At 45.9% G+C, this 27,957-nt stretch overlaps 1 protein-coding gene across 3 annotated transcripts; it reads right to left on the reverse strand.

Annotated features, from left to right (window-relative positions):
• Nucleotides 1-27,767, reverse strand: GOSR2 (golgi SNAP receptor complex member 2). 3 transcript variants are annotated; one of them, XM_044999898.1, is made up of 6 exons: nt 27,716-27,767; nt 22,899-22,963; nt 19,277-19,385; nt 12,760-12,892; nt 7,651-7,791; nt 1-3,132 (listed from the first exon to the last, which is right to left on the reverse strand). In XM_044999898.1, exons 1-6 carry the CDS (start codon nt 27,742-27,744, stop codon nt 2,971-2,973), a joined length of 639 nt encoding a protein of 212 aa, XP_044855833.1. In that variant the 5' UTR covers nt 27,745-27,767; the 3' UTR covers nt 1-2,970. The 3 variants fall into 3 exon arrangements, with proteins under 3 accessions (XP_044855833.1, XP_044855834.1, XP_044855835.1); XM_044999899.1 differs by lacking the exon at nt 27,716-27,767 and adding an exon at nt 27,081-27,099; XM_044999900.1 differs by lacking the exon at nt 7,651-7,791.
• Nucleotides 27,768-27,957: the final 190 nt, after the last annotated feature.

Genomic DNA, 27,957 nt, shown 5'->3' on the forward strand with positions numbered 1-27,957 from the left:
ATGGCCGTTGTATATGCAGTTGGACTAAAAAACAGAAAACTGAGCAAGCCAGTGTGCCTGAATGTACAGTAATGATCTAAATGACAGCAAATGTGTAGCTTGCTGGGGAAGGGTCCTGCCTCGTTATATGAAGAACGCTGCCATTTAAGGTGCAGCACTGCAAATTTCATGGCCAAATGGTGCCCATACAAGCATAAAGTCCGTGCACACTCAAGCTGTAGTTCTCTTTCTACGGACACTTTCTTCTCAGCAACAGACCTGGTTCTGCCACCACTCAGATCCCAGCAGTCCCACAGAACTTCAGCTCCTACGCTGGCAGAAACCTCCCCTGTGATTCTATAGATTTGGCCAGGCCAGCTCTGCTGCAACCCCTTGCCTCCTCTTTCCTCTAAGGCTCAAGGGCACACCGGGAAGGGCTGAACCAATTTTTCATTTTCTCGGCTGCTCAGAAGTTTTCCTGATTTGATAACATTTTTCAAGCACAATTTCATCTGCTACAGCAGATGAAAGAGAGGACTAGAAATCTAGGGTGCTCACAAGCATAAACAATGCTTGAGAAGCATGGAGCATTCTGACACATACAGCTCAGGGACTGTGGGTTTTTTTCACCTTCCGCTGCGGGATGGATAGCCTAATGGGATCATCTGGGCACGTCTCACCTATCAATTCCTGCCATTGCAAGGGCATCGGTGGCACCTCAGTTTCTTCTGTTTTCCGCCTGGGGCACGCAATGGTTCAGTCTCTCCCCACTGAAATAATTTAGTCAACTCATTAAGCTCAATACAGGATGAAATGTAATAGCCTGTGAAATACAGCAGGTCATACTAGATCCCTGCTGGGGTAGTTCGTACTTTAGTTCAGCCCATTTTCTTGCCCACAGTAACTAGACATTTAAGTTTAGATGAAAAATGTACCGGTATTCCTTTTCTCCAATTTTCAACAGGTTACCTACCGCTGCAGTGTACAGAATGCAATGCACAGAAATACACCCACTGCATTGGGGGAGAGGAATGTTGTGCTTATTGGTGATTTGTTTTGTTTTTTTTAACAAGATACCATTGCACCAGTTACAGAACACTGAACTGGTTCCCAGAAAGACACAAAACGTGTCTACATTATGACAGCTCGGCAGCATGATGACCAGACACCTGGAAATCCGGGAATGCTTTAGACTTCTACAGGAAGCTGGGGGCAGGAGCGCCAGTGAAGGCTGTTTAAAGTGGACTCCTCCCAAGTTCCAGAGATAACTATTCTGTGACAGAAACCTGTCCGCTGGCGGGAAAAAAATGGTGATGTTACAATGAGACACTGTTTTCCTTACTCCACATTTAAAAGCAGGTAAAGTTCTGTGGCTAAGAAGTCATCATGTCTCATTCAGCTGTTTCCTCTAACTCTCCTTCAGGTGCAAAGATGCTTTTCAGAGTTGACAGGGAGCAGGGGTATATAAAGGATAACCCTTCCTCCAAGGCTGCGGGACAGGAATTTCCTTTCATTTCTGGCCAGAAAGCTTTAGGAACACCACGCTTCCTCTTTCCTCCACCCCAGTGGCTGTAAGTTTGAGGTTTATTGCGCTGTTTCCATCCATCTCTGTGATGTGTTGTGTGAGGTGCATGTTATTAGCCAGGCTGGGCAGGGATGGTGTCCGTAGCCTCTGTTTGCCAGAAGCTGGGAATGGGTGACAGGGGATGGATCACTTGGTGATTCCCTGTTCTGTTCATTCCCTCTGGGACACCTGGCACTGGCCACTGTTGGAAGACAGGATACTGGGCTAGATGGACCTTTCTGACCCAGTATGGCTGTTCTTATCCCAATGCTAAAAAACCACCTGTCCCACACAGGAACTGGCCAGGCTGCATTTCAATTTCCTTCTGGAAACCTTGTCAAAATACCAGCTCCAGAGCCCCAACAGGGAGGGAGACTGAAACCAGCTTGCCAGGACAGACTGGCCGTGCAAGCAAACAAAGTCTTATGGTTTTTTGAGGTTGGACCTGTCAGAGAGACGAATCGGATGAAGCACAGAACTTCTTCTAGAGATACAAATCTACCGAGGTATATCCCTGCTCCCCAGCTGAAGGCAAGGGGATGAGAGAGCGGTTCCTAAAAGGTGGTAGGAAGAGGAGGAAAAGTGGAGGTTAAACTAGACATTTAAAAGCATTCTACTGAACAGTATTTCTGCGCTTCTGGGGTGAAGCACTCAGCATTCACTGGGAAAAGTCAGCCTGGGAAAGGCCTTTCAAAGACATGCAGGAGGTGTGGAAACAGACTCAGAAACAAGGGAACAGCAGCAGCCGCCGCAGAGCCTGAGGCAGGAAGAGCCACAGTTGGGTTAAAACTGTCTTTACCCTAACAAAGGAACTTGGCAGCGGCTGCGGTGATCGTGCCCTTCCCTGTGAGAGCTACGCCCCACCTCTGCAGAGGGGTCAGTTTCCATTTGGGGACCACTGAATTCACACTGCACCCCTCTCCATGCGTGTATGCTCTGCAGGGCAGGCCCCTGTAGGGTTTTATTACTTTCCTCACAAGACGTCTGCATGTGGAAAATAACACAGAGAAACCCCCAGCACAGGGAAGGCACATCACATTTTTCCTTACAGTTCTTATCTCCTCCATCCCCTCTCCACTCCCCCCCACCCTCAATAAAAAACCGAGGTTATCACAACCATTGCTAGTAGTAGAGCTGATGAAAAATATTCATTGCGCCCATCTCCTGTGTAACTAGAGTCTGCAGTACACAGGCAACAGGCTAACCACATTAAAGGCTGGGCTTCTAGTTCCAATTATGGCATCCTCGGCCACATTTGCTCCCCTCTGCATGGCCCATATGTGATTACATCTGCGTGTCACTTGGCACACACTGCAGTTTACAGAGCAGGACTAACCCAAAGGTCACAATGAACTAGGCAGTACACATCTGGGGAGGACAGTCTGTCTTCATCCAAATGGTTCTCTCCTCTAGCTCGAATGATCAGCTCACGTCAGGTACTGCACCACAAGGAACATGATCACGCAGCTCAAGAGCATTCCGCCGATCATGAAGTATTTGTCCTGGAAAGCCCGCTTCTCAATCAGTCGCATCACTGTGTTCGATAAGCCCAGCATGTTGGCAACATCTAGGATTTTTTTGTGAGTGCCCTGAGAATGACAAGGAGTTAAAAAAACACCAAATCATTAGCTTTGTGTCCCAGCACTTCTCATACCACATTAAGGATGTTTTAGCTCTGGAGACAGGTGCTGGCCTATTTGATCTCCACATAGGAGATGGAGCTCCCCACTGACCAACAATTCTCACCACTCAAGAGGGAATAGGACACTTGGGAATCAACTGAGATAGAAAACACACAAAAATCCAGAACAGGAGTGAGATCAAAGGTCCAGAAGGAAGGATCCAGAAGGGGACATCACACTGAGGATCTCAGCCAGTGTCTGTTACTCCAAGAAGATATTAAGGGAACCATGTCAGGGAACTTCTGGGTGGTGACCCAGATACACGATCTAACAAATACACGTAAGATTTTACAGTCAGACATGCCTCTCATCCAGCTTCTTCCTCCTAGACTAATGGATGGCCAACGCCAGGAGGCTGACAAGGTCTCAAGACTTGTGGGGCCATTGACAAGGCGTGTAAAAATGAAAAGGTGTGTGAGAAATGCACCCAGAATCTCAATAAGAGGATCTGGAGGAGACAGAAGAGGGCCTGCAACCTGGCGCACCATGCCTGGCATGTCCCATGGACTCCCTCTTGCTGCTAAAGGGAGTTGGACTAGATGACCTCCTGAGGTCTCTTCCAACCCATATCGTCTGTGATTCTAAAGAGGCAGGCATGGGGGTATCTGAACTGCACCAGCCACACCCCCATACTCACAGCTATGTGAAGGAGCCATCAATTTAAACTCTTGGAGAGCCCTGGAACCAGGGGGGATTAGTAACTGGCCCACTGGGATCTTCACCATTGCATGATGGCAGTATGCTCTGCCACACGGTGTTGGGCGGGACTGAAGGGCGAGGAAGTATAAAGGGAATAAAGGGTGGCAATTACTGACAATGGTGATAGCAGCTTTGAACTGGACAGACAAACAGCCATTTGATAGTAACCAATCTAGCCAGATTTGAACCGGCCACCGTTACTACTCCCCATCATCGTTGTAACAAACAGAACTGCATATTGCAACAGATACCAACATTATCACTTGTGTACACAGAAGCACTGGTATTTGCCCAATTAGTTTCTTCTCCCCAGCTGATGAGACCAGTAAGATTCCTCCACCCCACCCATGGGACTCTCATTAAAATTTGGGAATGCTTCACTTTCAAATTCAACCTTCCGTCTGCCTCTGCAGCAGCCTATAACACTTCAGCCTCTTTCAAAGAATCCTTGCTGCATCAGAAAAAACAGAAGGAGCAGAACCCAGAGAAGTATATAGTTTTGCCTTGCTTGGTAACAGTGAGCCCTTTAGTGGTCATTCTTGTTAGGCCGGCCAGAAAAAGCTGTACGCAGACTAGCTGAGACTACCATGTTCCTAAGGCCACTACTATTCATGAGTCCAACCCACTTCCCGCCATCCGCAGCACAGAGAGGAAAAGGGCTGAGAGCAAATCAAAAGACACTAGATATTTATGTGCAGTAACTCCTCACTTAAAATTGTCCAGGTTAACGTCGTTTCATTGTTATGTTGCTGACCAATTAGGGAACATGCTAGTTTAAAGTTGTGTAATGCTCCCTTCTAAGTCGTTTGGCAGCCGCCTGCTTTGTCTACTGCTTGAAGAAAGAGCAGCCCATTGGAGCCAGCTGGTGGGGGCTTGGAACCAGGGTGGACCGGCAGCCCCTTATCAGCTCCCTGCCCGCAGTTCAGCTCTGTCCCTCCCCGCACTGCCATGTGCTGCTCCTGCCCTCTGCCTTGGAGCTGCTCCCCGAAATTCCTGTTTGCTGTGCTGGGGGGGAGAGGGAAAGAAGAGGGGGGCTAATGTCAGGGTGTCCACCTCCCCCATGCTCCTGCACCCCGCTTACCCCATCTTCCATAGAGCAGGGCTCAGGATGGAGGGACAGCAGCTGTGGTCTCAGCAAGCTGATCTAATTAACAAGGCAGTGTATTTATGGGAAATGCGCATATCTCCCTCCATTCCTGCTGCCTTGCAGAGTGAGAGAATTAACCCTTGAGGGCTCAGCCAACTGCTAGTTCATCATTTAGCAGTAATGGAAATATCCCACCCTCTGACTCCTGCACCTCAATCAAGCTTCACAATCATCATCACTATGTACCAGTATTAAATTGTTTGTTTAAAACTTAGAGAGAGAGAGAGAGAGAGTGTGAGTGAGTGTGTGTGTGTATATATATAGTCTTTTGTCTGTTGAAAAACATTTCCCTAGAACCTAACCCCCTCATTTACATTAATTCTTATGGGGAAATTGGATTCGTTTAACATCGTTTCGCTTAAAGTCGTATTGTTCAGGAACATAACTACAACGTTAAGTGAGGAGTTACTGTAAACTGCTCCCAAGCACTTTCACCCTTTGCAAATTTGAGATGTGGCACTTCCTCAGCTGGTAAGCAGATTATGGCTAGACTCCTTCAAAGCTAGGATGGGAACTTTCAAGGTTTGGCCACGAAACTAGTCTTATTTACAGGTGAGAGTGCAAGAATTCAGGACTAATAAAAAAGTTTAGTACCGACACCCTTTGAGTCCTCTGGTCTGCCAGAGAAAAAGCCTAGTATACCTAGCAGCAACGTGAGCTTTCTCAACACATTTGTGTGTCAATATGCCTCAGTCCTGGAGAGAGCATGTCTCTCAGGGTGAGAAGAACTATATCACCATGGCTCATTCAGTTCTTGGTAGGGTGACCAGATTATAGGGACAATCCCGATTTTTGGGTCTTTTTCTTATATAGGTTCCTATTACCCGCCACCCGTCCCGATTTTTCACACTTGCTGTCTGGTCACTCTAGTTCTTGGTTTATCTGAGCAGAATGCCAGCAAGAGGGCCAATTCATGACAAAGTCTGATGGTGTTTTTGGTGATGTGAACACTTGTTTCCTGGAAATCAGACAGACCATGAGCACTGCACAGCCGTCAGATGGTAACAATTTTAGGTTCTTACTGAGCTGGGCTGGATGTGACTCAGTGATGTACGGCTAAATGGTAATTCAATAGACAGCCGGAGGCACACAGTCCCCCAAAAGGAAGCAATGTCAAAACATTTAAGAAGGCGATTAAGCAATTCTCCCCACATTCAGCTGGGACTTTTGAAAGCTGTCACAATATAACAAGTTTGTAAGTGTAAAAGCTTAAAATGTTAACCCAGAAATGCTGGGTTAACCCATGCTGATGCCTTCTGGATTCAAATGACATTTGAGCGTCCCCCACTCTGCACTAGCCCAGGTTCCTCTGGTCATTCATAGAACCTCAGGGGGTTCTAGTCCAACCCCCTGCTCAAAGCAGGATCAAACCCAACTAAATCATCCCAGCCAGGGCTTTGTCAAGCCTGACCTTAAAAACCGCTAAGGAAGGAGATTCCACCATCTCCCTATGGAACCCATTCTCTCTCATGTTCCATGAAAGAGTTAATTCTGTATCTTTGAGCTGCTGTCACATTTGAACAGAGCCTGAAACAATCTTTAAAATAAGGGCAAAATGCCCTACTGATCAAGGGACATCAAGAGATATGGCCCCCTTCAATACAGAAATTCAGACAGGAATAGACAGTTTACATGTGCTGGCTCTTTGAGACAGCATCTTTATCAGATAACTCAGAAAAAAAAAAAGACAATTACTTTACAGAAACCTTAATATAAGTAGCTGAAAGATCTTTCCAGACATTAAGGCCTGGTCTACACTTAAAACATATACCAGATTAGCTATGTTGATTAGGAGGGGGTTGTTTTTTTTGGTTGTTGTTTTTTAAACCACCAAACATAGCTATGCCAGAATAAGTTATAACGTAGACGCACTTATGCACCTCTACCCCGATATAACGCTGTCCTCGGGTGCCAAAAAGTCTTACCGTATTATAGGTGAAACCGCGTTGTATCGAACTTGCTTTGATCCGCTGGAGTGCGCAGCCCCGCCTCCCCGGAGCACTGCTTTACTGCGTTATATCCGAATTTGTGTTATATCGGGGTAGAGGTGTATTGGCATAAAAGTGCTTTTGCTGGTATAGCTTATATCTCTCAGGGAACTGGTATAAAAGCTACATGGGCAAATAAACTGCATCTGTACTAGAAGGGTTTACTGCTGTAGCTATACCAGCAAACCTTTTCTGGTGTAGACAAGGCCTTAGTCTCAGAATCTATTGATAAGGTATGCGTTATTTCCCCCATTTTACAGATGGGTAGACAAGATAGAAAGAGAAAGTGACTTGATCAATGCCCCATAGTGAGTCAACAGCACAGCTTCAGAATAGCACCCAGGGGCCTGATTCCTAGTGTCCTATCCTGCTAAGGCATCTAGCTCAAAAAGTTGTTTCAAGTTCTTGTCTGCTACCGCCTAAAACAAATTTCGAGGATTTGAACTTGCAGGTTAGTTGAAGTGCAGGACTGTTGTGGCCCCACACTCTGGACCTGAAGTGCTGGGTTTAAACAAACCAAGGGGTGTCTATTAGGCCTGGTCACCATAAATGAAGGAACTTGGGGTCTTTTTGGTAAAAGGGATGCCCCACCTTTAGTGTCATTCTCTGGTCCCTCAGCCCATGCAGGATGCTGGTCCCACTGCCAATAAGATCATCCATGCCACGATGGGCATTCTGGAGGGATTCATTAAACTGTAATGTTTCGTCGATCGGTATGGTGGTGTCAGAGTCCTGTGGGGAAATGCAGTTTCTTGGTTACCTCTCCAGCTTGCTGAGTCACGCTCCCCTTCCCCAAGCCCCAGGCGACTGTTTGAACCAGAATGGACAGACAAAAAATGAGCAGGGTGTGGGGGGAAATCTTGGGGGAACTTGTTTTGTTTTGAAGAGAATGAACTACACAAATACGATGGCATCAACACTAGGAAACTGGTTCAGATGAGCCTAAGCTGACAATGCTTGAGGGAAGCGTTGTCCAAAGGGATCAGAGTCGGTCTAACTCTGCTCTCTGACCACAAGGGAGCAGAACTAGGCTAAAGCGGGTGCTTTTGAAACCTCTACTTTAAGTCCATGTAGAATAGGGCACTACAATAAGGAGCACTGAATTTACCACTAAGAGCAGAAAGGGGATTTACAAGGGAGTCACTTTATCATGGTCTGTAAGTATCCACAGGGGGAAGATTTCTGATAGCAGAGGGCTCTTTAAAAAATAAAAAACAAAGACATAAGATGTAATGGCTGAAAAGTGAAGCTGACATTCCGTCTAGAACAGGGGTGGGCAAACTATGGCCCGCAGGCTGCATCTGGCCTGCTAGCCATTTTAATCTGGCCCTCGAGCTCCTACTGGAGAGCCGAGTCTGGGGCCTGCCCCGCTCCGGTGCCTCAACCGGGGAGCAGGGTCAGGGACTGCTCAGAGCAGCTTCACACACTGCCCTTGCCTCAAGCACCGCCCCTGCAGCTCCCATTGCCCAGGAACCGCAGCCAATGGGAGCTGCAGGGGTGGCGCCTGTAGACAGGGCAGTGCATAGCAAAGCTGCCTGGCCACACCTCCGTGTAGGAGCCGGAGGGGGAACATGCTGCTGCTTCTCCAAGCTGCTTGAGGTAAGCACTGCCTGGAGCCTGCACCCGAGACAACCCCCATGCCCCACCCCCCCTACCCCAGGCCTGATCCCCCTCCCGCCCTCCGAACCCCACAGTCCCAGCCCAGAGCACCCTCCTACACACCCCAAACCCCTCATTTTTGGCCCCACCCCAGAGCCTGCACCCCCAGCCGGAGCCCTCACTTCCTTCCCACACCCCAACCCCAATTTCATGAGCATTCATGGTCTGCCATACACTTTCTGAACCCAGATGTGGTCCTTGGGCAAAAAGGTTTGTCTACCCCTGGTCTAGAACAAAGGCACAATTTTTTAACAGCAACGATAATTAACCATTGGAACACACTGCTCTAGGACTCATCAGTTAAGTCTGAGCTAGAACATCTCTTTCAGCAAGAAACATCCAACCAGAAAGTTCTGGGCTTGACACAAGAATATCTTGGTGAAATTCTAGGGCCTGTGGTGGGAAAGGTCAGAGTAGGTGATCACAACGGTTCCTTCTGACCCTTAAAAAATACATTAAAAAAAATCTATGAATCCTATCTTCTCTGGACACAGGGCAGATTAAAAAAAAGCCAGGCAATAGGCAGTGAGCCATGATAGAGATCATGCACTCCCATCCTGTTTTACAAACAGTATCCCTTGTGGCACAGTTAGGGTGACCAGACAGCAAGTGTGAAAAATCGGGATGGGGGTGGGGGGTAACAGGAGCCTATATAAGAAAAAGACCCCAAAATCGGGACTGTCCCTATAAAATCAAGACATCTGGTCACCCTAGGCACAGTAAAAAGTGGGTATGGGAAGACTGTTCCAGCTGCTTCCTTGTACTCTGAATGGCAACAGCATCACCCCTTTTTACTATAATGGGATGTGTAACGTGAGAATTAAATAATAACATGGACCCCCTAAGAATGCCATATGGCTTTACTGTGTAGGCTTGTGGCATCACACTTGTCCAGAGCGGATTCTGAGGATTATCACAGTGATACATTGATATGGTGCTGAGGGTGCTTTAAACATGTTTATCATCTGACCACACCTTTCTTCTGGCTATAAAAAAAACCCCAACATCCAGAAAAAGGGGGTTTAATTTCAGCTAAGGTTCCCTTCCATCAATGGAGAGGGAAATTGGGAGTTCAGAATATTTGAAGAGCAGGGCCATTGGTAGCAAAGGCATCCCTTATACCAAGGTTTTATTAGACACTGGACTTCAATGAAGTGTTCATGGCTTTGAAGAAAGAGTCCAACTGCAAACTGCCTAGTGATCAATCTCATGGATTGTCATTATCCCATGAGTCCATAACACTTCTGAGCAAAATGACCTCAATTTCCAATGCAAGACATTTTTCAGGCCACCTTTATATATCACAGATCACCAAGAAGAGGGCATAAGCCTAATTTTTTCTTCTTTCATTAGGACAACAGCATACTGCTAATACTATAAAATCATGTTATTTCTACAGGATGGTGCAGCAGAAGCTTTAACATAAAGATGAAATTTAAATATCTGTGAATCAAACAAAAGGACCCAAACAATATTATAGTTTTCAATAGTACCATTTTCCATCCTAAAGAGCTCGATTCAGTTTGGTTATATACACCTCTACCCCTATATAACGCTGTCCCCAGGAGCCAAAAAAATCTTACCGCGTTATAGGTGAAACCGCGTTATAATCGAACTTGCTTTGATCCGCCAGAGTGTGCAGCCCTGCCCCGCCCCGGAGCACTGCTTTACCGCGTTGTATCCAAATTCGTGTTATATCGGGTCGCGTTATATGGGGGTAGAGGTGTACTTATCTCACACATTTTTGCTTAACACAACTGCATAAGATACTATGGGTAAAAGAAAAATGCAGAACTATATAGATCATAAGCTATCAAATTTTCAGGGACTTTAGAGTCCCAAAGGGTAAGTGCTATGGCAGCAGCTGAAGCAAAAATTGTATCTATTTGTGAATTAAAGAGACAGGCCAGAGCTTTAAAAGTGACACCTTGAATTTAGTCTCACTGAACATGGAACTGAAAAAGTTTAGAGGAAAATGATCTCTCCATATTCCAGTTTACATTTTGCATCTGACAGCCCTTTGTACAGATAGTGTTATGTTACTCTTTGTCAGTTTTCACTTCTGTGGATTTTTCACAAAACCAGGGAGAGAAAAATCAATGTTAGGAAAATGCAATTGTAAAGATACAAGAATTTGCAGGAGAACTCAGTGGAAGTCATAGCCCCCAGAACTGTCACTTTTAAAAACAGACTACATTCCACGTTGGCATGTTCAATGGGACAACCATCTATAACTTTGGGGTGGCCAATCAAAAAGCTAAATCCTCGAGAGGTGCATTGACATTGGCCTTGGCACAACAGTCATGAAAATTTAACGGCTCAGGCCTAGATTTTGCTTGACCTCCCTTTACAATAGTGAATGAGGACAAGAAAAATCAACTGTATTTTATTTGTCTGAAAAAAGTTACTGGCCCTGGGCTAGAAGAAGCAGAAAACTGGAAGCCTGACCTAACTATGTTGCTCAGAGCAGAATTTCTCCGTGTTGACATGGTGGTAGAGTCTCCCCATGTAGCAGCGAAGAACTAAACTGTATTTAACATTTAAACGCAGCATTTGAGACTCTAAAGGGCAGCTGCCATCTTGCAAGAAAGCTACGCTTATGGCAGAGGGAGGTAGGGGACCCCAGAATCAAACTTAAGCCTGTTTCCACCTAATTCTTGTTTGAATCAGAAAAGCTTCTGCACTAAAGCTACACAGAAAGGCTCTTGCAACTGTACAATCTTACCCCAGACAGATGAGAAATAACTGGCAGTCCCTGGCACGGAGGTGAGTAAAATGCTGTTAAATGATACCACTTTCCAACCATATTGCGGCTCAAACGCTGTTCTTAAAGGACATTTTGAAGCCTATCTGCGTGGTTGTTGTGGAGTGCTAACGTAAACTCTCATATTCCTGAACTGGAAATAACCTGCACATTTTTAACAGGGAGGGTTATTAATTATGGGAACAATTTACCAAGGTTTATGGTGGGTTCTCCATCATTGGAAACGTTTAAATGAAGACTGGATGATTTTCTAAACGATTTGCTCTAGTTCAAACACGAATTATGTTGGGAAAGCTCTATGGCTCATGTTATGCAAGAGGCCAGGTTAGATCACAGTGATCTATGAATCCCCACTACAAAAAGCACAACAGGGGTGCTTCTTTCTAGAGAAATTCTCTCTCTTTTGTGCTTGCCGTTTAACACTTTTGGCTTTGCTTTTAAAATATTGCCCTACATCCAAACCCAGAGTTTTCCTTTTCTACCTTCACAAACATTTGTGTCATCTCGCAGCAGACACTTTATGGCAGGGGAGGGCAAACTTTTTGGCTCAAGGGCCACATCTGGGAATAAAAATTGTATGGTGGGCCACGAATGCTCACAAAATTGGGGTTGGGGTGCGAGAGGGGGTGCGGGCTCTGGTTGGGGGTGTGGGCTCTGGGATGGGTTCAGAAACGAGGAGTTCAGGGTACAGGAGGGTGCTCCGGGCTGGGATCGAGGGGTTTTGAGGGCGGGAGGGGGGGATCAGGGCTGGGGCAGGTGGTTGGGGTGCGGGGAAAGGCTCGGGGGTGCAGGCTCCAGGCGGCACTTACCTCAAGCGGCTCCCGGAAGCAGCAGCATGTCCCGTCTCCAGCTCCTATCTATGTGGAGGCGCAGCCAGACGGTTCTGCATGCTGCCTCATCCACAGGCACCGCCCCTGCAGCTCCCAGGCAATGGGAGCTGCGGGGGCGATGCTTGTGCTGGGGGCAGGGTGCAGAGCAGAGCCCCCGTCTGCCCTTTCGTGTAGGAGCCAGAGGGGGGCCATGCCGCTGCTTCTGGGAGCTGTATGGAATGGCCCCCGACCCTGCTTCCTGGCTGGAGCGCCGGAGCGGGGCAAACCCCATACCCTGCTCCCCAGCGGGAGCTCCAGGGCGGGATTAAAACGGCCCGCAGGCCGTAGTTTGCCCACACCTGCTTTATGGTCTAATCCTGTATCCTCCACTCCATCTCCTCCCCAAACCTTGATATAAAGGAGGCTTAATGTTTGGCTGCCCCCGGTTGTAGAGCAAGGGATATTTACATTAGCAGTGAAAGTGCGTGCCAGGAGCTCCTCTCGCTGTTTCTCCTGTTGCTCCCGACTGTAACGACGATGCTGGAAGTTCCTCAGTGCTGACTGCAGGTGCTGGACATCATATTTTAGCTGGTCAACTCGGCTAGAAAGAATCAGTGAGAGGAAGACAATAACCCCAAGGAAAATTCACTGACAAAAAACATTGTTAATGCAGAGTAAAAGTGACCCAGAGGTGTCTCATGCCCTTCCAGAATATCAAATTCAGCAAACGTGAAAACCAAGAAATACAGTCTGCTTAAGTTACACACCCACACAACCTACACTCTGCCCCCTTTTCAATATGCTCCTAACACATACTTGGACGCTGCCTTTGCACTGTATTAAACAGGAGCTGCCTCCACCTGCTCTACACACTGCTAAATTTTACACTTCCAACCCTTTTACAATCTCTTCATTTTTATGTGCATGACGCCATCTAACACGATATTTTCACTTGCCCTTCTTTAAAAGTACAGACCACACTCATCTCCCATCTCAATAGCAAGACCACCCCCTGCCCTGCTACTGACACCCATAAGAACAGCCATACTGGGTCAGACCAAAGGTCCATCTAGCCCAGTATTCTGTCTTCCGACAGTGCCCAATGCCAGGTGCCCCAGTGGGAATGAACAGAACAGGTATCATCAAGTGATCCATCCCCCATCGCCCATTCCCAGCTTCTGGCAAACAGAGGCTGGGGACACCATCCCTGCCCGTCCTGGCTAATAGCCATTGATGGACCGATCCACCATGAATTTATCTAGTTCTTTTTTGAACCCTATTATAGTCTCGGCCTTCACAGCATCCTCTGGCAAAGAGTTCCACAGGTTGACTGTGCCTTGTGTGAAGAAAAACTTCCTTTTGTTTGTTTTAAACCTGCTGCCCATTAATTTCATTTGGTGACCCCTAGTTCTTGTGTTATGAAAAGGAGTAAATAACACTTTCTTATTTAATTTCTCCACACCAGTCATGAGTTTATAGATTTCTATCCTACCCCTTCTACCCCCCCTTAGTTGTCTCTTTTCCAAGCTGGAAAGTCCCAGTCTTATTAATCTCTCCTCATACTGAAACTGTTCCATATCCCTAATAATTTTTGTTGCTCTTTTCTGAACCTTTTCCAATCCCAATATATCTTTTTTGAGATGGGGCAACCACATCTGCAAGCAGTATTCAAGATGTGGGCGTACTGGGATTTATATAGAGGCAATATGATATTATCTATCCCTTTCTTAATGATTCCTAACATTCTGTTCCCTTTTTTTGACTGCCGCTGCACACTGAGTGGATGTGTTCAGAGAACTATCCACAATGATTGCAAGATCTCTCTCTTGAGTGGTAACAGCTAATTTAGACCCAATCATTTTATACTCAATGCAGTCCTGTAATGAGGTGTACAGGATCTCTCCAGGTACACATGCTCCTCTTTTCTTTGATCACACACACACTGGAGTCAGTTAGAGAGGCTCATACATCCCCAGAGGGGCACCGCCCCTCCAGATTGCCTCCTATCTGGAACAGAGCTCTGCCATGCTGTTTCAGCTAAACCCACTCAGTACAATTACACCTAATACAGCGAATGCAGCTGGAGTACATGCAGGTAATTCCCACTGGCTACTACCAGTTTCAGTGGGGCAGAATTAAGGTTGTGTGGGCATGTACCTTAGCTCTTCATTGCCTGATTTTCAAATGTTTATGTTTTCTGGTCTTGAAGGGCACAAGAAACCACCAGGCAACCTTAACTCTGCATTAACAATTTTTTTGGTCAGTAAATCGTTGTGCTTTAGTTCCCCGTCTGCACTACAGAGATTATACTACTATTTTTTTTTCATGTGTTGTCTGTGTCACCCCTTTCTAACCTAAGCACTTAGCCAAAACTTGGGGTCCTGCAGGTTATTTCAGCTAGGAGGAGAAATCAATGTTGGAGTCAAGTATTTCCTTTGATACAACCCTGTTTATTTACAAAAAATGTACCAAATCCTGCTTCCCTGTATGCAGCATAAATCAAACAGGAGATCTTTATTTTATTCTGGAAGGGCATGAGAAACCAGCAGGCAATCTTAAGTATTTTGTCAATGAATTTTCTAGTTTTTTGAACAGAAAGAGAAATGTTGTAGGAGTTAGTGGTCATTTAGCCAGTTATGTAGGTTTGCAGCTGCGATGCTGCTATAGATCCCAAAGAACTTTACTGTAAGGAGGGAAATACTATCCTCATTATCAGAGGGGTAGCCGTGTTAGTCTGGATCTGTTAAAAAAAATAAATAAATAAATAAATGGCGATATACCTATTTCCTAGAACTGGAAGGGACCCCAAAGGGTCATTGAGTCCAGTTCCCTGCCTTCACTAACGAGGACCAAGTACTGATTTTGCCCCAGATCCCTAAGTGGCCCCCTCAAGGATTGAACTCACAACCCTGGGTTTAACAGGCCAATGCTCAAACTATTGAGCTATCCCTCCCCTACAAAGCTTTCGTGGGTGAATGCATCCGACGAAGTGGGTATTCACCCACGAAAGCTCATGCTCCAATACGTCTGTGAGTCTTTAAGGTGCCACAGGACTCTTTGCTGCTTACACTATCCCCATTGTACAGATGGGAAAACTGAGGCCTAGTCTATACTACAAAGTTGACATAAGATGTTTTGCATCAACCTAGTTATGCATGTCTACGCTGAAATCTGTCTCCCACAGCCATAAGTACCCCATTATGCTGACATAATATCACCTCCCTGAGTGTCACAAAACCATGGTTGGTGTATGGAGGTTGACACAGCGTGAGCATAGACACTGCATTACTTATGTGATCCCTGACAGTCCTCCAGGAGCTATTCCACAATGCCTGATACTCATTGCTCTGTTCACCATTGTGAGCCCCAGTGCTCAGGGGTCACAGAAGCGGGAAGCCCCGCCCCCCGGCCACTTAAAGCCCCTGTGAATTTTTGAAATGCCTTTTCCTGATTGGATTGCTGCTCAGCTGCACACTGTAGTGTGTAAATGCCCAGCTGCCTGTGCCAGCGACATGCTCCGGACGTGTGTCCGCCTGGAATAGACAGGCAATATCGGACGTCCTTGGCCTATGGGGAGAAGAGGCTGTGCAAGTACAGCTCCAAACCAGCCATAGAAACATCAACATCTACAAGCAGATTGCTCAGGGGATGCCAGAGAAGGGGTACGACAGGGAGCAGCAGCAGAACCATGTGAAAGCCAAGGAGCGGGAGCAGGAGCAGGAGCAGGAGCCGGGGGGGGGAAGCTCAGTGGTTTGAGCATTGGCCTGCTAAACCCAGGGCTGCGAGTTCAATCCTTGAGGGGGTCATTTAGGGATCGGGGGCAAAAATCTGTCTGGGGATTGGTCCTGCTTTGAGCAGGGGGTTGGACTAGATGACCTCCTGAGGTCCCTTCCAACCCTGAGATTCTATGAAATTCTATTAAATCTATGAGCTGCGGCAGGCTTACTGGGAGGCCAACAATCAATTGGGTGCAGAGCCACAGACATGCCACTTTTACAAGATGCTGCATGCCATACTTGGCAGAGACCCCCACCACGACCCCACACACCACCATGGCTATCTCCAAGGAGCTCAAGTCACAGGCCCCAGCTGCGAACAGCAAAGAGGTGGACGAGGAAGAGGCGTATGGGAGACAGGTAACCAGGGGATCCAGCTGGAGAGTGAGCCAGGATCCGTTTTTGACTCCATGGCAGTCCAGCCAATCAAGCACAGGCGAGCCCAATGCAGTGGAAGGAACATCAAGTAAGTTTGTAAATAAAATTTCCATTGCAGGGATGGCACCCCCAAATTAGCAGGACACAGATTTCAACTTTTCATTAATTTACTCACGCCAGCAGAGGTAGCGGTACAACAAACAGAGGGAGTGTTGCTAACTGCTTTTCATTCCCCTGCAGAGTTCGGCAGCAGGGACCCATGCAGAACACTTTGTTTATGGACACAGGGATGTCCCTTTGAATCCTCTTGAGAGATCTCAATGAAACTTCCCTGGAGGTACTCTACAATCCTCTCCCCAAAGGTTTCAAGGGAGGGCTACCTTATTTCTTCCGCAATAGGGCACTTTCTACGCCAGGCGGTGAGAACTTCAGCAGGCACCATTGCTATAAACAAACTAGCGGCATACAAGCCTAGGCAGCTTCAGGATGCCAGCAGCAGCTGTGCTGCCTCTACCTTGGTTACTCTCAGGAGTGAGATATCAGCTAAAATCACCAGCGCCCGTGGAACATGGTGCCAGTATTCAGTACCATTGCCCTACATTCATGCAACCGAGCAATTTCCTCCTCTGTTCCCAGACCCCTGGCAGATCATACTCACCATAACTTGAGTTGAGAGTGGGTCCAAAGCAGAAGTGTCAATATTCTAGTCTTGTTTTACACTTCTGGGGAGCAAGTGAAAGGGGAGATTTCTGAATCTTCCATTCCTACTATCCTGACTATTCCTTTTGTGTATACAGACTATACCTGTCTGGTGATGTTCTCCTCCTAATACAGCATGGCAAGAAAATCCTGCAGCCTTGAAGGGGACTCTCTTCATGATGGGTGATCACTCATTACCGAGTATGATCATCTTCCATGGGAGTTATGGGTCCTCAGATGGCTAATAAGGCCAATCCTTGAACCACAAGTTCTATTGCAATGAGAGCAGATGTTTTCAGGCTTAGCAGGAGGCTGATGACCATGACTGAAGCCAGTCTCTCCTTCCTCCTACGCCTCTTGTCCTCTTCAGCTTGTTGGCGAGCAAGTTCAAAATGCAGGGAGCCATCACGTAGGACTTCATTTCATTTTAAGCGATACTGGGCAAGTGTCTCCCAAGTGTCAATGTCAATATTACACTTTTTTAAACAGAAAGGAGTTCTCAACCTTAACTATAGCAGAGCAGACACTCCACTATAATGCAAAAGGAAGCAACCAGGAAACCTTTCTTGGTCTTCAATTTGTGAATGGGTATTAAAAATTCATTATGATCAGGGTTAAAAATAGTATTTTGTACTTATCTAGAACATTATAGAACAATTAATGAAGTCTCAACACCCAAGAATGATAATACCTGCGGTGCCTCAGTTGTGCAGCAAAACAGAGAAGTGATTTAGACATGGGCAGTGGCAAAATCAGAAGTAGGCCCCTGACTGCCTCAGGCATGCTCCCTGACTAGACTGCCTCCAGACTAGCAGTTAAAACCTAATTTCAGATAGATTTTTGAAGGTAGGAATTGAACAGTTTTTCTTGTTTACTTCTTGGCCCATGACTCCAGATGCATCATTTCACTATTAGTGAAATGGAACAGGGTTCTGAAAATGCCTTTTATCAAAGCCCTCTGCCTAAGGTCAGGATTTTCAAAGTTCCCTACAGGTTGAAGAGCAGCACTGGAGCGAAGTGTGAGGCAAGGTTATAGAACATAAATTTTCTGACTAGAATCAGACATGAGATAATGCTTCTCATTACCATTGTACGAGCAGAAAATTGAGAACAAGAGTTACTCTTCCAAATTAAAAACTTGAGAGACCACAAATCACAGCAAAACCACCTAAATCAACATCATATACAAGACAAAACCACCCGACAACACATTCAGCAAGCAAATCGGACTGAAAATCAACCGTGTATCATCACCAGTACAAATAGCGGATCACGTTCTCACCCAGGGGGGAGGGATAGCTCAGTGGTTTGAGCATTGGCCTGCTAAATCCAGAGTTGTGAGTTCAGAGGCCATTTGGGGATTGGTCCTGCTTTGAGCAGGGGGTTGGACTAGATGATCTCTTGAGGTCCCTTCCAACCCTAATAATCTACGATTCCATGTAGAAACATTCACACACTCAGACAGCAGCAGCAGCCAGGATGGTGGAACAAGCCAGGACATCAGACACAGAATCAATAAAGCCAGGAACATCTTTAGGGGCTTAAATGCAGTCTGGAAATGATCGAAATACAACACCAAAACCAAACTCGAGATTTATCAGTACTGCGTACTTTCAACATTACTTTATAGTGCGGAATATTGGAGAATGACAAAATATGACACGTCCAAACTGTTTTCATTCCATACAACCTGCCTCAGAAAAATCCTTCGTATCTCTTGGCTCAGAACAATCTCAAACCAAGACCATTCACACAGTGCAGCCAAGTAGATCTGAGCACCATCGGTACCAGAAGGCAATGGAGATGGATTGGCCATGTGCTTTGGATGGAAACTGATTCCATCACCAGAACAGCAATCAGATGGATACCTGAAGGCAAGCGAAAATGAGGCCACCTAAAACAACGAGGTGAAGAGCTGTAGAAGCTGAGCTGAAAAACCTGGGGCACAGCTGGTGAACCATTGAAAGGCTTGCCAGAAACAGACAGGAGTGGGCGAGCTTCATTGCTGCCCTAATCGCCAGAGGCATAATGGGCACTATAACTAAAAGACAGAGATAAGGAGGCTCAATAATGCAAAGTTGAGATCCTCTGTTGAAAGATGCTATGGAAGGTAAAGGAAAGCGCACACTTACAGTTTGGCATTCTGCCGTTTGTTGGCAGGTTCTTTGCTAGACAGGATCTCCAGGCGTTCCAGGTTGCTGAATATCCTGTCTATTCTTGCCTGAATTTCATTTTCTACCACTGTAAGAAAAAAAGAGGAACAAGTTGTTGGAAGAGACTAAATATACAATGCACTGTCTCTTAAGGAACTGGAGACACATTAGTCCAGATTTTGAAAGATATTTAGGTGCCTAACTCCCTAACCCTAACTCATTGAAAACAATCAGAGTTCAACATCTAGATAACTTTAAAAATCTGGTCCATTGTATACTACAGCCTCAAAACAGCCGAAATTAAACAGACAGAGCACGCTAAGGCAAAGAAAATGAGCCTGCATGTTTGGCTCAGTGAACCCTGTGTCAATTGTTCAATAAAATGTGCACTTCTGTGGCACCTCCCACCCAAGGATCTCAAAGACTCAGACCATTCCTGCAAGATAGGTTAAATAACCTAATATCGAATTTTACAAAAGCAGAAAAGGGAGACCTGCCAAAGAGTATACAGAGAGAACGGAGAATAAGACCCAGATCTTTCAGCGTCCAGACCTGCTCTTCAGCCAAAAGACCAGCACTGCCCTTATGAATTCCTCAAGTTCACAAGAACGTGTGCTGTATGCCTCACTGGATTTATGGAGCAGTGTATTTACTGTTTTACAAATACAAAAATCCTGGCCCCACAATCTAATTTAATTACATAATTACTGGTGTAATGATGATACTACTATCATTTAAAAAAGTAGCAACAAACCCTGGATTTGCCCCTCCTCCACAAACCTGGAACCGATTAAATTCTGAAAAGCAAACAGGGACCTGAATTTGCGTAACTTCTCCTGAGACCAAGTTCTCAAGTACAAATTTGTATGTTTGTGCGCGCTCACCTGCAGAGGCAAAAATCAACTCTATACATTTATTTTTGAAATCTGTAACACCAGTGTAATAGTCAGGAAATTCACCTCCACCATCAAGATGTAAGGGAAGAAGCTTTTGGCAGCTAAGTTTACAACTTATAAGGCCAGAAGAGACATGTGATCATCTAGCCTGACCTCTTGTATAACACAGGACATAGGAATTCCCTGAATTAATTCCTTAAATTGAGACTACCAGGGAGAAGGCTTCGGTCCAGGGCCTCTGTGGTAGATCTCTCTGAAATGCTTCCAATTCACATGCGGGTTCAGCTAGGCAAAGGGAATTTCAGATCTCAATGCACGATTGAGACGATGATGTAGAGAAAAGGGGTTTCCATTTCCGAGGCTGAGGGTGCTTCTGGGGAAAGGAGACGACTATACATTTAGGAATGGGGCCCCTCCTTTAATCAAAATGGAAGCAGACGGTGGCACACAAAATAAAGAAGCTGTTGACTGAGGTTTAAACTAGCAGCCAGAGGAAAGCTGACAGGGGCCAAGGAGCACACATGTCAGACAGACATCCGTCTAGGATAGGGTTAATTGTGAATCTAATAAAGGGTCGGACACAAAAAACAAAACTGACCTAGAGCAGGGGCAGCAAAAGAACACAAACTTCTGAAACCCGCTGACGTCACAGATTAATAAAAAGAGGCACCTGGGCAACAAGAACTATAAATGATCTTTATAGAAACGAGAGCCACTTAAAACCAAAGGCAGGCAATGCGTCACAGCAGATAAGGACTCTGTCGTTATGGAAGCCTGGTGGAACTACAAAAATCAATGGGATACTATAAAACCCGGGAGAGCTACAAGTCTTCTGAGGATGCTCAGAGCTTCCTGTTCCTTCCACAGCCCATGGAGGCAGGGAATGAATTCATAGATTTACTGATTCCAAGGCCAGAAGGGACCATCATGACCATCCAACCCTCCCCTCTCCCCCTTTCAGGCTGTAGAATTTTTCCAATAGAATGGATTGAAACATATTTTTGAAAGATATCTGATCTCATTTTAAGGACTTCAGGTGATGGTGAGTTCACCACCTCCACTGGTAAACTGTTCTAATGTTTAACCTTCCTCACAGCTAGGAAACTGCATCTTAGTTCAAGGCTGAATTTGTCTAACTTTCAACTTCCAGTCATTGTTTCTTGTTCTGCCTTTGCCTGCAAGGCTGAACACCCCTCCCCCAAGCACCACCAAGTCATTGCTTTTGTCCATGTGTCAGTGCCTAAACATAGCGATCAAGTCATCTCTCAACCTCCTTTTTGATAAACTGAGTAAGTTGAGTTCCTTAAACCTCACATTGTAAGGCTCATTTTCCAGCATCTGGATCACTTTTGTGGGGCTGCTTTGAACTCTCCAACATTTCCACATCCTTCTTGCAACGTGAACACCAGACCTGGACAGAGTATTCTAGCAGCAGTTTTACGAAAGCTGTGTAGAGGGGCAGAATCACTTTCCTATTTCTACTTGATAGTCCTCTTTTGAATACATCCAAGGATCATCTCAGCACTTTTTGCTGTAGCATTGCACTGAGAGCTCCTGCTGAGGTGATTGTCTAATGACCCCCAAGTCCTTCTCTGAGTCTGCTTTCCAAGACAGTCTCCCAACTTGTAAGTATAACCTACGTTCTTTGTTCCCAGGTATAGAGCCTTGGGTTTGGCTATGTTCAAATGCATTGTGATAGATTGTGACCATTTAAGCAGGTGATTCAGATCACTCTGTGCTCTTTACTCTGTGTCATATACAACCTTTACCAATTGAGGAAGGTAAGACAATACTGAGAAACTAAGTTATTTCTTTGCATCAATCTTACCAGCACACATTAGGGAGATACATACACTGGCCTGGATCTTTTCTGGTAATAAAGATGATGTACTATGAGAGACTGAGATGTAATAACAAGAGGGCTGGAAAAATCTGGTAATTTAAAAAGCAATAAATTACCAGGCCCAGAAGGTACATCCAAGTGTTTTAAAGGAGTCCTAGTATGATGTGGTTGAGCTGCTACCAAAAATAGGTACTCATATAGTAGAGGATTGGAGGGTAGCAAACATTGTACCTATATTTTAAAAAGACAGTAGGGATGATCTCAGTATGGATGATCTCCTGAGGGAATTCTGTGCCACTGCACATGCACAGAATTCATTTCCCCCGCAGATGTTTTTCTCTCGACAGAAAATACATTGTCAGACACTTTGCAGTTACACTTTCTGCCCACCAGAGAGTGCTGTGGCACCAGAACAGAGGGCAGCCGGCTCACCAGCCATAGCAAACAGCTATGTGTTCCTCACTGCGCCCTGCCGGCCGGAGGTCAGACAGAGTGGGGCACACGGGGTTGCTGGGGGCGGGTCACACAGACTGGAGTTCAGAAGGGCTAGTGGGAGGGACAGACTAGGGCAGGGCCCACATGGGGATGCAGGGCCCACATGGGGACTGTGTCTTTTTCTGACCCACCCTTCGGAAAGCCCTGGCCTTATTTAAATCCAACATAAAACTGAACTGGGTAATTAGAGTTTAGTTTTGTGATGTGGACCGTTGTTTCATTCCCAGGAGGCAAAGACTGAACTCCTTTCATAAAGAACAGCTAATGGAATCTTAAAACATCTGAGTTTAAATGCTAATAGGAAACGTGACCCAAGAGCATTAGATCACACCAACAGTTGAGTCGCCGGATTTAGTTGTTAACTTACAGTGCACTGACTGCTTGTCGGAGGTCTCCAGATGCCCCATGTAAGACTGAACCTCATGGACTTGCCTATCAAAGGAAGAGAGGGAAGAAATGGGAATTAGAGTCAAGCAACAGCTATTGAATCAGGAAAGATTTTTTTTTTCAGTACAAACAAGTGGCAGACTTGAAATACTAAACATATAGTGTAATGTAACATTCAGAACTAGTAACCATTCAGAAAGGGAACTAGGTTTCCATATACTAGTGCAAACACTTTACAGCATTTCCTAAGAATGTGAGGCACAAAGAAGACCTTAAGTGTCAAGAAGCCAAAGTTCCCTCTCAATATGTACCTGCCACTGCAGTATTTAAGGTGTAAAGACCAGAGTAAAAATCCAATTGAATTGACAAAGCTTTTTCTGAACGTTTTCTGAAAGTTAATAGAGCAGGGATTGGCAACCTTTGGCATGTGGCCTGGACCGGGCCGGTTTGTTTATCTGCCATGTCCGCAGGTTCAGCTGATCGCAGCTCCCACTGGACATGGTTCGCAGTCCCAGGCCAATGGGGCCTGCAGGAAGCGGCGGCCAGCATATTCCTCGGCCCGCGCTGCTCCCCGCAGCCCCCATTGGCCTGGGACAGCGAACCACGGTCAGTGGGAGCTGCGATCGGCCAAACCTGCAGACGTGGCAGGTAAACAAACGAGCCCGGCCCAGCCTGCCAGGGGGCTTACCCCGGCGGGCCGCAGGCCAAAGGTTGCCGATCCCTGTAACAGAGTAACACGAGACCCCATTCAGATTCCACTCACTTTATATATTCCATAAAGTGAGCCAATACAGTTACCTGGTATGTGTCAAGAACCACATCCAAAACAAACAATGTGAGTGGTATGGTGGGAACCACTAATTCTGCCAACAGCCAGACCTGTTTGTTTTGGAAAGACTCGGACTATTAGGCCAGAGGGTCACAAAGGGCAAAAACAGGACAAGGAAGCTCTAGCTGTCAAAGGAGAGAATTGCTGCTTTGCCCTTCAGCACCGCTGTGAAAACCACACATAATGGAGCCCACATTGTACCCACCAAGAGGGAAACAAATTTTCAAATCAAGATTGGATGTTTTCTGGCCTGTGTTATACAGGAGGTGAGACTAGATGATCATAATGGTCCCCTCCAGCCTTGGAATCTATGAATCTAAAAAAGTGTCTTATTGTGACCATCTGACCTCCTGTATAACACAGGCCAGAGAACTGCCTCAAAATAGTTCCTAGAGGAGAGGTTTTAGAAAAACATCCAGTCTTGATTTATATTTGTTACTATCAACATTCCCGACCTTCCATTTGTTATGTATTCTTTTCATTGCTTCCTTCCCTTCCTCTCTAAATGTAAGTTTATCATAACATGTTTTCTTTTTTTAACAAATAAGACCTTCTTCCTTGGTTGTGGACTGTGGCTTTATGGACATTGAAAAGTGTTCTTAAACAATCAGAGAATTGAATTGGTAGATCTAGTCCTTGTTCAGCTGTTGATTTCATGGGAACGCTCTGGATCTAGGGGAAGAAGAGATTATCTGGAATACTGAGTTCCATGGGCTGAAGGTTAACGGTTAGGTTGGGTTAACCGGTAAAACTAATGCTTACCAGTTAATCGTTTACTATTTTACATCCCTAAATTCCAACGTTGCTCACAGTAGCTGTGTCCAAAGTCCTAGCTTGCTTATGGAACCAGCTATGAGCATCACGGATCAGCTATTTCAAGCATATAGAAAAACATATAATATGATGCCAAAGGTCAGTGTGTCTTTTAGTAGCTTAGTCTCCAGAGATAGACAGATTAGATATTTATTAGCAGTAAAATTAAGTAGGGTGATTACACTACTGCATAGGTGAAACTGCTACTGGAATACTGTGTACAGTTCTGGTATTCACAGTCCAGCTAGAGAGAGTTCAGAGAAGAGCCACGACAACGATTAAAGGATTAGAAAGCAGGCCTTAGAGTGATTCAGCCCCTTCCACCTATTTAGCTTAAAAACCAGAGGGTTAAGGGATGACTTGATCACAATGTATAAGTACCCACATGTGGAACAAAACTTTCGTCATGGGCTCTTCAATCTAACAAAGAAAGGTATAACACAATCCAATGGCTTGAAGTTGAAGCTAGCCAAATTCAGATTGCAAATAAGGCTTAATTAACAATGAGGGTAATTAACTATTGCAATAATTCACCTACAATTGTGATGGATTCTCCATCACTGGCTATTTTAAAATACTGGGGGGGGGGAGGGAGAAAATCGATCTAAGTTACGCAACTTCAGCTACGTGAAAAATGTAGCTGAAGTCAACATACTTAGATCGACTTACAATAGTGTCTTCACCGTGGTGAGTCGACTGCTGCCGCTCCCCCGTCAACTCTGCCTGCTCTTCTCGCGGCGCTGGAGTACAGGAATTGACGGGAGAGTGCTTGGGGGTCAATTTATCGCATCTAGACTAGAGGCACTAAATCGATCCCCACTGGATCGATCGCTGCCCACCGATCCGGTGGGTAGTGTAGACATACCCTAAATGATCCCTCTGTCACCTTCTGGCCTCAGAATACATGAAAATTTTGCCTAGGGGATATTGGACATAGTAACTGGTCTAAGGCAGTTAAGACTCCACACAACATCAGAGCTTCTTCAAGTCCCTCCTTAAAACACCTTATTCTAAAGGGCCTAATAACTGTTTTTATTAGTTAAATAAAACTACCTTAAATGTGCTGAATACATAAAAACGTAAGTTTATCATAACATGTTTTGCATTTAAAACCAATGATTAAACAAAGAAAGTATTATCAGTAGTTAGTGACCTGAACTGATTACTTCTGACTACCATGTGCTTCAAGATTTTAGAAGCAGACCTCATTCTCTCATGCCTCATTTTTATTAATAGATTGGAAAAGAAAAACTAGTTTTCCTACTTTTTTCATCTTCCAAATGGTTTCTCAATTTTGAATAAAATAGTGATTGAAATGAACTGAAGAAAGTGAAATGAAGAATCCTCTCTCTGCATCTGCAGAAGAGGCAACTGGATGTCAAAAGCCTTTTTAGCACAAACTCTGCAGTTCAGTTGTTTCACTTTCTTTGAAACTTCATCAGCAAACATATTACTTATTTGATTTATTTTATTTTAATAGATTATAGTAAATTTAGGCCTTAACATAAATTGTCATAAATTTATTCAAATTTAATTTGAAATTTTGCAAAATTTGCAGACAATTCAAAATTACTCAAGACAAAAGTTGGGACTGGACAATGGGATGGATCTCTTGATATTACCCTATTCTGTTAATTCCCTCTGAAGTATCTAGCACCAGCCACTGTCAGAAGATACTGGTCTAGATGGATAGCTGGTCTAAGCCAGTAACGCCAGTCTTAAATTATTTAAAAAAAAAAACAAACCAGCCCTGTATTTAAATAAAAACACAATTTTTGATTAATAAAAATAACCAATTTTTATCCACATTCCTCCTCCAAAATACTTCCGAACATCCACCTGTTTTTTGTAAACTGCTTTAGTAATAACTCCACTCTGTTTTGTGTTGTATCCACTAGGGCTTTTTAACAGTAAAATCTTGAGACAGATACTCATATACTCTACACATTATGGTATCATCCAGAGGCCCCAGTTGGGAAGGGGGTTCCTTTGTGCTAGATGCTGTACAAACAGACAAATAGACACTGTTCCTTCCTTAAAAGAGCTTACAATGTGGTGCTACATAAATATCGGCAAGTCCTGCGTATTTCAAGGACATGCATGCTTGTTGATAAGAAAGATTGGTTTTAATCTTGTGTACCCCCTCTTGCCCTTATCTACCCTTGCTCCCATTTCCAAAAGAAATATAATAATGGAACAAGAAAGCCATGCATTTTACAAAGAGAAAGACAACACTACTGTAAAACTACTATTTACATTTAGACACTATGATTAAATTATTATTGCAGCAAATGTATTGATACTAAAATCACTAACGCAATACCATGGACAGCAAATTAGCTCACATCTGCCCACTGCAAGGTTTCTTACACCTTCCTCTGAAACATCTGGTGCTGTTCTCCACTGGGAGATAGATACCAGACTACATAGACTTCAGGTAATCCCTGTGTTGTCCTCTTCCCCCTAAACTTTATTAGTTATGCCAATTCCAAGACAAGCTATTCGTTTGTTGGCACTTACTCAGAGGACACCATTTTTCAGTGTTCCAGAGTCACTGTGCTGATACCACTTATGCCATAAACACCAACCACTGCAGCGCCTCAGCTGAAATGCTGCCCCTGGAAGTGCGGGGGTGGGCAATGTATTCACTCCACAATAACGAGCCTGACCAGCCCTTTAACGCTTCCCGCACGATTTCATTTTGCCCCTTGCTGCAAACCAGGAGATAGAGATTCGGAGGAACAGCAGAACAATGAGGTTCCGGACACTAGAGCGCCCAGGGCACTTTCCACGTCCCTAATATTGCTGGACACCCCCCCGCCGCTTCCAGTCTGGGCCATGACACTTCGCCCGCTTCCACCCCCCGCCCCCGGGAGCGCACGTCGGGCAAAGCCTCGTTCCGCGCAGCGGAGCAGGGCTGAGCCGCGACAGGCTCCGCGCCAGAGGTGGCAGCCCACCGGGGGGGGGGGGGGATTCCCGCCCGCCGGACACAGCCCTGCCCCGGCTCGGCTCTCACACGGCCGAGGCGGGCTCGGCTCGGGAGGCGGGACTGGGGCTCCAGCCCCGCAGGCGCTTCAGCCCGGCCCCGGGCTCCCCCTCAGCCGCCCCCGCCCGCCCCGGAGCCTCGCGCCGGCCCGGCCCGGCCCCTCCCTCACTTGTTGGTCTGGTGGTAAAGCGCCTCCATCGCGGCCGCACCGCCCGGCCCGGCTCCGCGCGACACGTCAGCACCCGCCACTTCCGGCTTCCGCGCGCGCGAGGCCCGGCTCGCTTCCGGCTCCGCGAGAGGCTGCCCGCGCTGCTGCCTGACGGCGGGAGGGGCGCGCGCGCTGCAGCCGGCCCGGCGGGGGCCTTCAGGGCCCGGCCGCGCGAGGAGCGTCCTGCGCCGCTGGGGGGCGCC

The sequence above is a fragment of the Mauremys mutica genome, chromosome 25 (assembly GCF_020497125.1).
Source record: "Mauremys mutica isolate MM-2020 ecotype Southern chromosome 25, ASM2049712v1, whole genome shotgun sequence".
Lineage (NCBI taxonomy): Eukaryota > Metazoa > Chordata > Testudines > Geoemydidae > Mauremys > Mauremys mutica.